At 38.9% G+C, this 14,976-nt stretch overlaps 2 protein-coding genes across 3 annotated transcripts; both read left to right on the top strand.

The window, feature by feature from the left end:
• Positions 1-312: 312 nt before the first annotated feature.
• LOC120950503 (uncharacterized) lies at positions 313-4,433 on the top strand. The gene is made up of 2 exons (XM_040368590.2): positions 313-1,076; positions 4,136-4,433. Exons 1-2 carry the CDS (start codon positions 332-334, stop codon positions 4,159-4,161), a joined length of 771 nt encoding a protein of 256 aa, XP_040224524.2. The 5' UTR covers positions 313-331; the 3' UTR covers positions 4,162-4,433.
• Positions 4,434-6,631: 2,198 nt separating this feature from the next.
• LOC120947802 (zinc finger protein 774) lies at positions 6,632-9,651 on the top strand. 2 transcript variants are annotated; one of them, XM_049605782.1, is made up of 8 exons: positions 6,632-7,118; positions 7,194-7,782; positions 7,849-8,163; positions 8,253-8,380; positions 8,442-8,531; positions 8,632-8,721; positions 8,802-8,942; positions 9,022-9,651. In XM_049605782.1, exons 1-8 carry the CDS (start codon positions 6,987-6,989, stop codon positions 9,088-9,090), a joined length of 1,554 nt encoding a protein of 517 aa, XP_049461739.1. In that variant the 5' UTR covers positions 6,632-6,986; the 3' UTR covers positions 9,091-9,651. The 2 variants fall into 2 exon arrangements, with proteins under 2 accessions (XP_049461739.1, XP_049461740.1); XM_049605783.1 differs by having other exon boundaries at positions 7,029-7,118; positions 7,167-7,782.
• The last annotated feature ends 5,325 nt before the right edge of the window (positions 9,652-14,976 follow it).

The raw sequence follows: 14,976 nt of genomic DNA, 5'->3' as shown, positions 1-14,976 counted from the left end.
TTACTTCTATCGGTGCTACGAATACGGTGAATTTTGATGCTGTTGGCGGTACTACGTCTGGCGTTGCTACTGCTGCCGGAGCGTCAGCTGGATTGATTACGGGACGAGCTGCTACCATTTTTTTGCTACTACCGGAGATACTACTGCTGCTCCTACTACTCTTACTGTTGCTGTGACTGCTACTGCTTGTATATCGATGCAACCACAAACCGTGGCGAGCACTGGATCTTCCACACCTACTGCTTCTTCTTCTTCCGGTACCAACGCAAAAATGGCTAATATGTGTGTGTTCGAGCCTTTCAACCCCGTGTCATCATCGTTCGATTGATGGATGGAACGGCTAAAAATTTGGTTTAGAATCAACCAAATTGGAGATGGCGATAAAAAGGACTACCTTCTACATTACATGGGCGGCCCTACGTACGACGTATTATGCAACAAGCTGCAAAACGCCGATCCCTACACGAAGTCATTCGACGAAATCGTTGCACTCCTGAGAAATCACTTCAACCCTGCACCGCTAGAAATCCTAGAAAACTTCAAGTTTACTAGCCGTAAGCAATTGGAGAACGAATCATTGAGCGATTACTTAATGGAGTTAGAGAAGCTGGCTAAAAGCTGCAATTTTGATTCGTACTTAGACAAAGCGCTGAGAAATCAATTTGTCTTTGGCATTCGGAATCGTGGAATACAGTCACGATTGCTGGAAGTACGCGATCTTACACTATCCAAAGCCAAGGACATTGCGTTTGGAATGGAAATGTCATTGCGTGGGACCGAGGAAATGCATGGAACCAGCCCGAGATGTGAAGTGCAACAAGTTACGGCCAATACAAAGAAAATATCATCGACAAACAACGGTCAACAGCGAAAGTGCTACAGATGCGGCGATACAAATCACATGGCTAATAGATGCCAGCACAAGCAAACGGTTTGCAGCGCTTGTGGGAAAAGAGGACATCTACAAAAAGTGTGTTTGTCTCGCCACAACAACAGGCGTCAGGAGAACACACATTATTTGGAGGAAAACGACCCAAAGGATGTTCTTCATGTGAGCACGGTCCAGAATCATGCTGGTAAGTTTTTGTTGAATCTGAGGGTCGGTCAAGGTGTACTAACATTCGAGGTCGACACTGGATCGCCGGTATCATTGATAAACATAAAGGACAAACAAAAACATCTCAAAGACATAGAAATTTTGCAAACGGACTTAAGACTAGTAAGCTATTCGGACAATGACATAAATGTGTTGGGAAAATTATTGGTAGTGGTAGAGGGAAGAAAACTCGTATTGCCACTGTATGTAACGAAGTCCAACAAACACCCCTTGCTGGGACGTGATTGGTTACGTGCATTAAATTTAGATTTTAATCGCATTTTCAAATCTGGCACACACACTGTTTCATACTGCGATAGGGATGATGAATGCAAGTACAGTGCATTAAATGCCTTACTTCAGAAATATCCATCAGTATTCAGTAAGGAAATTGGAAAAGTAAAAGGAATTCAAGCTTCACTAACAGTACGGGAACATACAAAACCTGTGTATATTAAAGCAAGACAGGTGCCGTTTGCGCTTCGTGATGCAGTTGATAAAGAAATTAATCAATTTGTAAATGATGGTGTATGGGAGCGCGTAGACCATTCTGAGTGGGCGACTCCTGTCGTTGTGGTAAAAAAAGCTGGTGGTAAGGTACGGTTATGCGGAGACTATAAAATCACCTTAAACCCAAATTTAATGGTGAATGAGCACCCTCTCCCTACAATTGAGGAACTTTTTGTGACTGTCGCTGGGGGTAAGACATTCTCTAAAATAGATCTATCCCAAGCATACTTACAACTTGAAGTACGACCAGAGGATAGAAAATTTCTCACCCTTAGTACACATAGAGGATTGTTCCAGCCATCAAGGCTCATGTATGGTGTTGCGTCTGCCCCAGCTATTTTCCAGCGTCTGATGGAGGAGGTGTTACAAGGAATAGAAGGAGTGACAGTTTTTATAGATGATATCCGTGTTAATGGGCCAGATAGTGAAACCCACTTACAGAGGTTGGAATCGGTATTGCAAAGGTTGGACAAGTACAATTTGCGAGTGAATAGGGATAAATGCGATTTTTTCGCCAAGCAAATCGAGTATTGCGGCTATATGGTTGATAAAGATGGCATTCACAAAGTTCGTAATAAAATAGACGCTATTCAGAATATGCCCATTCCTAAGAACAGGGATCAAGTACGATCATACGTAGGTTTGATAAACTATTATGGAAGATTCTTTCCAAATCTTAGCACGACTTTATACCCACTTAATAACTTATTAAAAGAAGATGTTCCATTCCAATGGACAAAGGAATGCGAAAGTTCATTTAAAGCCTTTAAAAAAGAAATGCAATCTGATCGATTTCTCGTTCATTATGATCCTTCACTACCAGTGACTTTAGCAACGGACGCTTCGCCTTACGGAGTGGGAGCGGTCCTTAGTCATCAATACCCAGATGGTACGGAACGGCCAATTCAATACGCGTCCCAAACTCTCAATAGAACACAACAAAAGTATTCGCAAATCGATAAAGAAGCGTACTCGATCATTTTTGGTATTCGAAAATTTCATCAATACCTTTATGGTCGTAGATTTATTTTAATAACCGATAACAAACCGATCAGTCAAATATTCTCGGAAACTAAGGGACTTCCTACTATGTCAACTATACGTATGCAGCATTATGCAGCATTTCTTCAAGGTTATGATTACATCGTGCGACATCGTCGTTCATCAGAACACTGCAATGCCGACGCCATGTCTCGGTTACCGACATGCACGACTGATCCCATGAATGAAATAGAAGAACCTGATTTTATTGAAGTCAATGCCATCGAAACATTACCCCTCACTGTTGATGAGTTAAGTTCAGCTACAATTGCAGACGATACTGTCCGTGAATTGCTTCGAGCCTTAAGAATGGGAAAGAGCATTGATGCTAAATTCCGATTTGGCATAGATCAGAATGAATTTAGTTTACAGAAGGATTGCTTACTCCGCGGTACTCGTGTTTATGTACCTCCTGCTCTACGTAAAAATGTTTTAAAAGAACTTCACTCGACATATTTCGGGATTTGCAGAATTAAGTCTCTAGCCAGGAGCTATTGTTGGTGGGAGGGCATTGATAAAGACATCGAAAATGTGGTTAAGGATTGTCAATCCTGCCAAGTGTCGAAAGCTAATCCTCCTAAAACATCATTCCACTGTTGGAATACTCCAAATGAACCATTTCAAAGAGTTCACGCAGATTACGCAGGACCGTTTATGGGATATTACTATCTGATTTTAATCGATGCCTATTCTAAGTGGCCTTCGGTTTATGTAGTAAACAACACAACTACTGATACAACAATACGAGTGTGCAGGGAGTTTTTCAGTACTTTTGGAATCCCATCTGTGTTTGTTAGTGATAATGGGCCCCAATTCACTTCAGCTGATTTTACAAAATTTTTAAAACTAAATGGAATAGTACATAAGCTTATTGCTCCATACCATCCGGCCACTAATGGACAAGCTGAACGGTTCGTACAAACAATGAAGTCCAAATTAAAATCTTTAAATTGCGATCGTTCTCAAGTCCATAGTGAAATATGCAATATCCTTTTAAACTATCGCAAAATGATTCATCCTGCCACTGGTTTCTCTCCTTCAATGATGGTGTTTGGTCGACAGATTCGTTCAAGATTGGATCTTATGATTCCATCGGATGACCCTGAGAGGAGTGAAATTCAGAATAAAATTCGAGAGTTGACAGTTGGCTCAAAAGTTGCTGCTCGAGAATACCTACATAACAACAAGTGGAGCTTCGGCACTATAAAAGAACGGTTGGGTAAATTACATTATTTAGTACAACTTGGAGACGGTCGAATTTGGAAACGGCACATTGATCAACTGCGTAGTGTGGGCGATAATCTTCCCATATCTACCGAGGATTCAATTTTATTGCGCGCAGAAGAGCCCAATAGCCACACTGAAGACTTGACTGTGACCTCTGACTTACCCTCGACCCAGACCCCGTTAACGGACACACAGTCTTCAACAACCAACGTTTCTGACTCTGCACATCCGACTATACAAACTGTCCCTGTGCGTTCAAAGGTGATCCAGTCGTCGACATCTACTGAGTGTGCCACCTTTGAGGGGACTTCCGGTTCGTCAGGCTTGACAGCGGATTCTGGACTTCGTCGATCAACAAGAACCATCAAACCTCCTCAACGATTGGATCTGTAGCAGAGCGGAAGTAGGTGCTTTATTTCCGGGGGAAGAGCTGTTATATACAACATTGACAGCTATGGCATGTTGGCAGCTCTGCGACTGCTCGAACGAGCAGCACTGCTCGAAACAGGAAGGGAGCGAATGAAATGTCATGCATACAAGGAACTGAATAAAGAAAACGCGTGTAATATTTGTACTGCATCAAAAATACAATAATGGCCAATCACTTAACATTTACAAATAAACAAATAAATAGTTTAATACGTTTCAATCCTTTATATTTGATGTTATAATTGATTGAAAAGTTTAACAATAATTATTGATAGCTATGTTAAATATTTTGCACGCAATTTTAAAAAGAAAAAGAGACAAACTACGTAAACAAACTTAAAAATGTCCCGAATTGAATTCTATCTACTGTAGTTGTGAAGCGTTTGACAGCCAAGGTACTTACAGCACAGGTGGGTATCGAACATCACAGACAAAATCTCAACTGACATGTTCGACTCGACGTTTGTCTTGTTTGTTTGTTTGTGTCTGACAGTGCACCTCCATATGATTATATGGGTTTGTTCGTGTCGGATGTCGTGTTCGATTGCAGCTAGAGCGCCGCCTTACTTGCTTCAGTGCTGGAGGTTTCCGTTGGAGTTTAGTATTTAACCGTAGAGTTGGCAACCAGATTTACACACGTAAGTTGGCAACCGGCATACCCGGGTATTCCACACGTTTTGATGCAAAAAATTAACGATTTTCATAGGTAAACAATGCTTTCTATATTTTAATGCTGTAAGCAAGTAATGCCGACCATATATTCTCTTCTATTTCATTTATTCATTAAGTTTTTTTCATTTTAATATAAAAATAACGGTCATATTGAAATTTGGAATCGCTTGAATTTGACTCGAAAATAAGCACAATACGAAAAAAGGAAGAAGAGAAACGTCATTCTCCATACAAAATGTATGGAATACCCGGGTATGCTGGTTGCCAACTTACGTGGTAAAGTTTAAAAAAAATCAAAATAAAATACTTACAGGCTGTTTAAAATTACAACTTATGCACCAAAAAATCATAAATTAAAAGTTGGGAGGCTACGGCAAATTTCAGGTCAATAAAAGCAATGAATCAAAAGTTATGGCAGTTTAAAGTTGAAAAAAATACCCGGGTATCCGGTTGCCAACTTAAAGGTTAAACAATCGTATCGCCGTTCTAGTTCTAGCGATGCATAACTTCAATGCGAAACCATACAACAGTACAGAGAAAATGAGAAAGCTCTCCTCCAAGCGATGAAGCTCAACTGGTTGGGGTATCCCACCAACAGAGAGCGCCACCAGCTTTTTCGCTATTTTTAGAATCCATGAGTCGTTTGCCGTCTGCTTAACGAAGTCTTTCTACATTCCGTTTAGGTAGAGAGCTTGAGTCGTTTAGAAGCCGTTTAGTTGTCGTTTAGTGGATTTGTGGCACTTGGGAAATCTCACTTGCTTCAGTGCTGGTGGTTTCTATTGGAGTTAAAAACTTAAACAATTGAATCGCCGTTTTATTTCTAGCGATGTATATCTTCAATGCGAAACCGTACAATACTACAAGGAGAAGGACAAAGCTCTCAAAGCGAGGAAAGCGGGCTAGTTTGGGTATCCCACCAACAGATGTATGTCGCCACCAGTTTTTTTTTGCTATTTTTAGAAAACATCAGTCGTTCACCGTCTGCTAAACGAAGTCTTTCTATATTCCGTTTAGGTAGAGAGCTTGAGTCGTTTAGAACCCGTTTAGTGGTCGTTTGGTGGATTTGTGGCACTTGGGACCCAAAAAAAACTCGAATTGTTAGGCGGGACTCTGGAATAAATAAAAAAAAAAACAAATAAACAAACCAGTGAAGCTATGGAGCTTTTGTTTTTTTTTCTATGGATGTTTGATTTTCCAGTTGTTTAAGCTTAATGTGTGGCGCTTGGGTTAGACCTGTTTTGCTGTGAAAATGTAGGTTTAACGTTGTTATGTAGGTTTTAATAACAAGTTTTTTTAACATTTTGTTTACTATTTTGAAAAGCTAAACCATTTACTTAAATGGTAAAATTGCGAGTAGAACCAATCTTTAAAGTGTTTTAGAAAAAACATTAGTTTCCAATTTCCATCAATATATTGCATCGATAACGGATTACACATGTAAAATATATAAGCCTACAATGTCGCTTGCTACCCGGATGCGTCGTTCAGTTAAAAATACTCAACCAGTAAGATTATATTTTAGGACTAAAATTGGGAGTGACGAATCAAAATGATTTATTTTACATTTAACAAAACGTGTTTTTGAGAAACGAGATATTTTGAAATGAAATGTGACATTTAAACTTATCGTTTCTCGTTGTCATTTTGCTTGACGTCAAAGGATATGTCAAAACCGTTTCACGACGCTGCCATGTTTGCATATTTTCGTCCGATAAAAGTTTTCCTTTTGTTTACATCGATGTGTTGATACAAATTGTCGATTAAATGCTTCGTGTTTGGTAGTGGATAAAACAGTGTTGCATATACATTTTACTGTACAGGTGTCCACTGTTATGGAATACGTTGCGGTAAAGCCATTTACAGAACGTTAGCAAACGCTTGATGTGTGTGTGTGTGTTTGGCAAGTCAAAGGGGTCGCTGGATAGGAATACAACACTTTTGTTAAGAGCTATAGGAAGGAAGGGCAATTGCCCGTAGTTTGTTTTTGTAGCAAAAATTACCTCTAAGAGCAATGGAGCAATTAACGACACGGAACATCGAACTGGATAAAATTTGTCGCATTTGTTTAGTGGTGAAGAAGGAAATGCGGCCGCTATTCGGAGAGATGATTGCTGAAATGTTGATGGAAATCGCCAAGATACAGGTTAGTCTTAGAGGAAACAATGTGAAGCAGTTACAAAGATGTGTGTAGCGAATTGTTCTGTTGCTGTCATTTTAGATTGAACAAATGGATGGGTGGCCGGACAAAATTTGTGTCCAGTGCATACACCAAGTAAGCCGCTGCCATGCGTTTAAGACTCGTGTGGAAAAGTCAGATGTAACATTGAGACAATATATCAAAGGTATCACGGTAACCGAGGATCAAGATCACAAAGAATGTATACAAAAAGAGATACAAAATATAACCCTAAGTCCACCCAAGCTCCAACAAATGGCTCCGACGATGATCGCTCCGCAGTTGCACGAGTTACACATCCAGCGAACGGATATGCAAGCAATTCAGACTGAAGCTCCACTGGCCGCTCCTGCAATGATATTGACTAGTGCTCAGCTTATTAATGCTGGTGCACAAATTATAAATACAGGCCATATAATCACAACGGCTACTGGTCAGCAGATCATTCAGACCACACCACAATTTCAAGCTGCCTCAATCGGTCAGTTTATACAAGGTCCAAATAATACCGTACAAATGATTACTCAGAACGGGCATCCAGCACACGTACTGCAAATTCAGCGTACTGCAGATGATCGCTGCGAGATAATAGTGCAACCAGAAATGACAGAGGCACAATACCTGGAAAATGGTAAGAGTACGACAAATGGTTGGAATAGCTATTATATTTTATTAATATGAGCCTTTTTGTCAACAGTTTCATCAGTTCCCTTGATGGTCACGGCACCAGCAGCAACTACAGCCATACCTACCGACGCAATCCATGCACATCAGCTACATCACCATCATCACATGGCAGTGGAGCAAACGGAGCCCACAGAACTTGAGGAAAGTGAAACAGAAACACAAATACATGAGAAGCTGGAAGAGGATGTTGACTATTTGTTACCGGATGATGAAACAGTCGAGACAGATGAAATTATTGAAGAGACTGGGGGCGTAGAAGAAGGAGAGATGGAATATTATGCCGAAACAGAATGTGAGGATTCGGACGATGAAGAAAAACTGATAGGTAAGCACGCTAATCTGCCAAACGAATTTAGATGTGAGCCTAATGCGTTAGAACATAAACTAAAGCATACTGAACAAATGTTTCCACAGCGGAGTTTCTAACCTATCAGACATCTTGCCCTAGTCCTGGCCGGTATGTCTGCAATCTTTGTCACAAAGAGTTTAATCAACCGAAATGGTTGCATCTTCACATGTCATCGCATACCAACTGGATAAAGGTAAAGAGTAAATGTATGAATGGTTGATATAATTTTTTATCATGTTTTTTTCGTTTTTCAGGCGAACTGTAAAAAACAACCAGAATGTGAAATTTGCCATAAAAGTTTTCGGGGCCCGGGAATGTTGCGAATGCATATGAAAACACATGAGGTAAGCATCATAGCAAAGATCATAATAAATAAGGAGTATATTGAATATTCACATTATACTGAATTCTTTCAACCTTTTCTGGTTTAATTTTATCTTGAAGAAGGTAAACAAAATACCCACATGCAGTATTTGCAACAAAGAGTTTAAATCGAAATCGATATTGTATCGCCATCGACAGACGCATTTTGAGGTATGTCACGAAATATCGTTCCGAATTTTACCAACTTACTTAATATAATCATCTTTTTTACAACATGACTGTAACTTCAGAAAAATTTTGAATGTTCTATGTGCGAGAAGAAGTTTAGCTCAAAATACCAACTAAACATCCACGAGCAACGCCACAAAAAACAGAAAAGTCACAAATGTCCCCACTGTGACAAGTCATTCTTCAACGAGACGGAACTGAAGGTAATGCTAGAAATAAATATCTATACCAGAAGAGGTTCACCAGCGCTAACACAATAAATATTTTCATTCCCATTTGTAGAACCACATTCAGCACCATTTGGGAACAAAGATGAAACAGAACAACAAAATAGCCATTAGTAGGAGTTAATCAGAAGCAATCTTCTATCGGCAGCAGTTAAGGAATATTAGATAAAAGCTAAATAAGTAAAATTCAAAGTAGAAAACATTTACCACAACAACATATGAAACAAACGGAAAACCAACACACTTTTGAGAACATGATAGCACATCAAGAGCTTATCGAACAGGTTTCGAGATCTTAGCTAAATACCCCTTACACAGGGTATGAGTCTCACAGGATGTGCAGAAGATTAACATTTTCTAACGTTTGTCTTATCGTGGGTTTTCTGTAGTTTCCTTATCTAACTGGTGCAATTGCTACGGTTCCAGCGAACATCACAAAGGGGCCACACTGCAAATTTAGTTATAATTTATCTAAATAAAGCGTCCTCATTAATAGCCAAACATTTTAAGCTACTGAACGAATCGCTTACTTATTGAATTCAATGAATTATACTGCGTGTCTACAAACAATTTGCGTTTAGTTAACGAATGCATATTTAAGAGCAGTGAAATAAAGCGGTATGGAGAGATCGATAAAAATTCGTGTTTATGTTTTCGACTTTCTCGTACAATGTTGCATACATTAGATCACTGTGATATTTTTATTTTCTCTTATACATTAATGCTGTCCTTAAACTACAGGAAACGAAGTATGCTATCTATTTATGACGTGTAATTGGCATGTTTTTCTATAGGACTTTATTTTAAGTATGTTATTATGATTTTTATGCTTTGTACTTACTGCTTTCCCACATTAAAGCGCACTTTTCATTCCAGCTGCCATCTAATTCACATCTCACATTCAACTAAACAAGCAAGCAAACTAAAAAGAGTTCCACTAGTGTATTGCAATAGCGTATCTTTTTTATCAATAAATATTTCTTCTTTTTCAATAGCCGCATTCTCACTATGACTATACTTTTTTAATGCTAACATACTGCTTCCCGATTTGATAAAACATATCAGATAGATCTACAGTAATGGTTATGTTAAAATTGATTAAATATTAATTTCATTTAATGCCGTACAACCTCAATTTTGATGTTCAAAACTTTTGATGTTTGTACATAAAACATAGCAAAATAAAGAGATCTTATGATTTTGCAGGCATAGCCATAATTATTTGTATTTAATGCTTAAAGAATGCTATTATTTCCATGCCAGGTCTCAAGTTACCAATCTTATGAAATGAACATCAAACTTAAGGCCATTGATCAATGTATTTTTTGATTTTTTTTCGATCTCTCAATCCAGTTAAGCTCCAAATCATAACCTATCGAACGTGAAGAATGGGATAATAGTAATGTTAATTTAGGAAAACTAATAGAAAACCCTTTTTTTAACTTGCTCTTATCATGTAAATTCCGGAGAATGTTAAGCTCGTTTATTTAGATTTGTAGAAGAGACTTGGTTTTTGTACGCAAAATTGAATGTAAATAGTTATGTTATATAAATAAACTAGACTTTGTGTACGGTCATTAAGCGCAACAACCGTAGTTGGTCTTTGCCCAACTTTATCACTAATTCCGAATTCGCTTCGGCCCTCTTCGGCGGTGCGTTGAATTTTAAACAATAAATGACAAATAACTAATGGGTTCCGCTATCAGAGACTTATTGATTACCCATATCAGAATCTTACATGTCCTTCATCCTATGCCATAAGTATGTGAGTCATAGCCTTAAAACCGCGACGAGCTGTTGTTGCTGTTGATCTCAAGGAAATGAATTTAATTCATTATTCCAATATGTTTTACAGTTTAAATAGTTGGGGAATTGAATATCATTTGTTTTTTATGTACAATAAGCCACATTCTGATAAATATTCAATGAAATATAGCAAAAAAAAAAAAAATTCGCCGTTCAATTTCACGCGAGGTCTAAAGTAACCTTAAAACGGACACCGTGCGGCAGTTTGTTTTGGACCAACATGATGCAAAAAGATGCGTTGATGTTGATTTTTTCAAATGCTGGCTTTTTCATGCGTTTGCATTTAATTCAACTGTCAGTCAGCTATCGAGCGTTCCTAAAACTAAACTATACACTACACTACTACTACAAATAAAAACCGTTCAACTATTGAATTCTGACTGTACAGTTCACGCTCAGTAATCCGCACATGATCGACGTTTTGATGTTATGATTTTTTAAATTTATTTGTTTTTGTCTCGGCTCATGACTTAATTATTACATAACATACATTTTCATGTTGTACAAAGAAAGCTTTTTATTTAAAAAATAGAAAGATATTAATCTTTTGAATCACATATCACTACTTTTGACCGAACGCCATGCATGATTTTGTTTGTCAAAAGTGCGGATTATCGAGGTGCATATTTGGAGGTGCATTTCCGCGGATTATCGAACGTATAATTGGGCCTTTGGGTCTATGGAGAACATAACGTTGACTAGGGTTTAAAGAGTCATACATTTTGTAGACTTAGTTCAAAATTTTTTTTTTATCAAAAATATATTTAAATCTTTTTCTAGTCATGCCTGTTGAAAATGTAATCTTGATTGTGGGAAAAAAATGTAGGATATGTATATGTGTATAGTCAGAATGTTATAGTTGAACGCTCGATATTGGCTGACAGTTGAATTAAAAAGGAAGTGTTTGAAAAAAATGTTATAGAGAAAATTTTAATTTTTTTGAAAAAGAAAAAAAAATGAAAAAGGGATTCAGCTCCAGCCCACAATGCTTAAATCGTTGAGGAATGGCGTAAGAAGTATTTGCCTTATTTCATTGTTGGATCCCAGTTACAACAAGGACAATGGAAGACGAACAGGCAATGGTAGCTGATAGCAAAATAGAGAGTATAAAAGCAGCTCAATAGCTCATCACACAGTCACTCTTAAGTTGACTTCCGAATAAATCACTTGCAATAATTATTCCGGCTCACCATATTACTAGTGGCGGATTAAGGGTATCGGGGGCCCTAGGCGGAAAGACGAGTTGAGGCCCTCTGTAAATGGTAAATAGTGATGAGTCAAGTAGCACTGTGCCACCATGCACACACAGCACAGTAAAATGTGCGAGCCCAATTGCACATTTTATAAAATTGTGGTGCCACACTTCGCACATTTTTTGTGTTCCGCACAGTTTGTGTGCTCCGCACAGTTATTGTGTGCTCCGCACAGTTGTTGTATGCAACTGTGCGGAGCACAGACACTGTGCAAGTGAATAAATCGAGGTTTTCAATGTTATTTTATGCAATCTAAAGTGTTAATATGTTAATATGTATACTTAAAACATCATTTATTTGTAAAGTAAGATTAAATCTAATAAGTTTCATCAAAATGAAACTTTAATGACTTTCATTAGACATTTAGCGGTAGCGGCACTAAACTTGCTGTTGCGAGATTGAACAGTCGGGGGCCCCTTCGATCATCAGTCACAGGGTCTAAAATTTTTGCTGACGGGGGGGGGGGGGGGAGGGGTCCCAACGGTTATCCTTCCAGGGATTTTCGACATACCGACATACATCCTCTGTTATTTTCAAATTGGGACAGGTTTTGTAAATCTTAGTCCAAGATCCTCCAAAAGTCCCTTCAACCATATAGCTTCAGCCGTAGCAGCACTTAAAGCGACGTATTCAGCTTCACTGGATGATGTGGCTACAGTTGTTTGTTTTTTGCTTGACCATGAAACTGTATTTCCATAAACCTTGAATATGTAACCACTAACTGATTTTCGATCAATAGTATCGACTGCCCAGTCTGCATCTGCAAATCCGACGAGTTGTTCGACTTGTTCGTTCCTTTTCAAAGTCAGTACCAAATTCTTTGTACCTTGAAGATACCGTACAATTCGCTTCAGCGCAATCTAGTATTGGTGTCCAGAATTCTGTTGAAGCTAACCCATATATGCAACAGGGTAACAGCTATCCGGACGGGTGGACATCATAACGTACATGAGACTTCCCAGAAGCTCACGATAAGGTTCTGTTATACCGGCATTTTCTGTTCCAAGTTTCAGACCTTTCTCCATAGGTGTTCTTGAAGAATTACAATCTGCCATTCCAAATTTTTCAAGAAGTCGATCGATATTGGCAACCCGTGACAGCTGCATAATTCCTACATTTTTATCGTAGTCAATCTTGATTCCCAAAAAATATTTCAAAGTTCCACAATCCTTCATCTCGAATATTTCCAATAATTTCAATTTCAGCTCCATGATGGTATTTTTGTTTGGGCCTGCTATTATCAAATCAGCGACATGTAGTACAATATACATGAAATCGTTACCTTCTTTGTTGAGCCAAGTGTAAAGGCAGCAGTCATGCTTGGAACGAACAAATTTTTCATTCCAGCAACGAGGAGGATAGCTTTAGCCCATATAAAGATTTTTTTTCAAACGGCACACCATACCCGGAGCAGCTTTTACGCCATGTGGAGCTTCCATATAAATCAGCCGTATCGGCGAACTCGTTCGTTCCTAGGAACTTTCGCCGCGACGCTCATTTTCACTCATTTCATAGCCCTCTACCTCTAGATAAAAACATTAGAAAACCGTATAGATTTTGTACTGGCCAACCTAGTGGTACAACCCTGTCCACTCATGAGCGACGAATGTTTCTCGTCGAACGAGTTCGCCGGTACTGCTGAATTTCTCCTTGAAGCTCGCCGTGAAGGAATGCTGTCTTGACATCCATTCGATGAAAATAAGATCCTTTTTGGATCTTCATTCATTTCTTCCTTCAGTACTGGCCGTTGCTGCTCGAATTGTTGTTAGTTTTGCCGCCGGGGCATATGTTTAGTGATAATCCATTGCAGGCTTCTGCAGAAAACCCTTCGCTACTAGTCGGGCTTTATACTTCACTGGATTACCATTCTCATCCTCCTTTACACGAAATACCCACTTGGATTTCAATGGTCTACACAATGTCGGTCGCTTCACTAATGCCCAAACATCGTTTGTTTTCAACGACAACAATTCTTCCTCGATATCTTCCATCCATAATGTACGATCTTCCCGATCCACGATTTCGCTGTATGTACATGGTGGTTAAGTTGACAACTGTCTATTTCTACCAGCTGTTGCACTAAAACCAGTGAAAAAATCACGACATTTTCTCGGCAGCCTTCGTTCTCGTTCATTATGTCGTGTTGCTATTGATTTTTCGCTTGCGCCAGTTTAGCGAGATTCATCATCACATACTGCATCGCGATATTCCTCGTTATTTTCATAAAAATCATCATGCGGTGTGGTTTCGTTTTCATCATTACATGCGACATCTTGAAGTGCTTGCGTGATATTGGCGGCATCGTCGTGTTCGTCCATGTTGGTGTTGATTTCTTCTACGTTAACAGCATCATTATTATTCTCTTACCTTCCCCTCTTGTTGAAAACGGATAGACATAATTTGTTTATCGTGATTTTCAACATCCTTCATTTAACAAAACGGTAAGCACTTCTCGTCGAACTTAACGTCTCGCGCAATGATAATCTTCTCAGATATTTGATCCCAAATACGATAACCGTTCGGAGCATACCCGACCATTATTCCCTCAAGACTCTTATTCTCCAGCTTCTTTCTTTTCTGGTCTGGGATCCACGTAAAAACCTTAATTTGCAATTTCAAAAATTCGCAGCTTTCTAAAATCTTTACCTTTACCTTCGACCAACATTCAACAGGTGTCATATAGCCCTATAATGCGCTTGTTGGGCTGCGGTTTATCAAATATGTAGCCGTCAACACCGCCTCTGACCACATTCGCTTTGGCATGTTAGAATCAATAAGCATGGTTCTGACCTTCCCAACAAACGTTCTGTTAAAACGTTCTGCAACGCCATTCTGATGTGGAGAGTAGACTACCGTACACTGCAATTGAATTCCTCTTTGCTTGTAATATGTCAGCTGTTCACTGGAACAATATTCACGGCCCTGATCTACGGTTATTTGGCTTATTTTTT

The sequence above is a fragment of the Anopheles coluzzii genome, chromosome 2, assembly GCF_943734685.1.
Source record: "Anopheles coluzzii chromosome 2, AcolN3, whole genome shotgun sequence".
Classification (NCBI taxonomy): Eukaryota; Metazoa; Arthropoda; class Insecta; order Diptera; family Culicidae; genus Anopheles; species Anopheles coluzzii.
Note: the sequence above shows the minus strand (reverse complement) of the source record. Positions and strands in the feature narration are given on the sequence as shown.

Excerpts from the sequence above, each read along its gene's own strand:
- LOC120950503 (XM_040368590.2), top strand. The coding sequence starts at position 332 with ATGGAACGGCTAAAAATTTGGTTTAGAATCAACCAAATTGGAGATGGC. Across the intron at positions 1,077-4,135 it reads CACGGTCCAGAATCATGCTG|GTGATCCAGTCGTCGACATC; the intron begins GTAAGTTTTTGT and ends GTGCGTTCAAAG.
- LOC120947802 (XM_049605782.1), top strand. The coding sequence starts at position 6,987 with ATGGAGCAATTAACGACACGGAACATCGAACTGGATAAAATTTGTCGC. Across the intron at positions 8,532-8,631 it reads TGCATATGAAAACACATGAG|AAGGTAAACAAAATACCCAC; the intron begins GTAAGCATCATA and ends TTTATCTTGAAG. Across the intron at positions 8,943-9,021 it reads TCAACGAGACGGAACTGAAG|AACCACATTCAGCACCATTT; the intron begins GTAATGCTAGAA and ends TCCCATTTGTAG.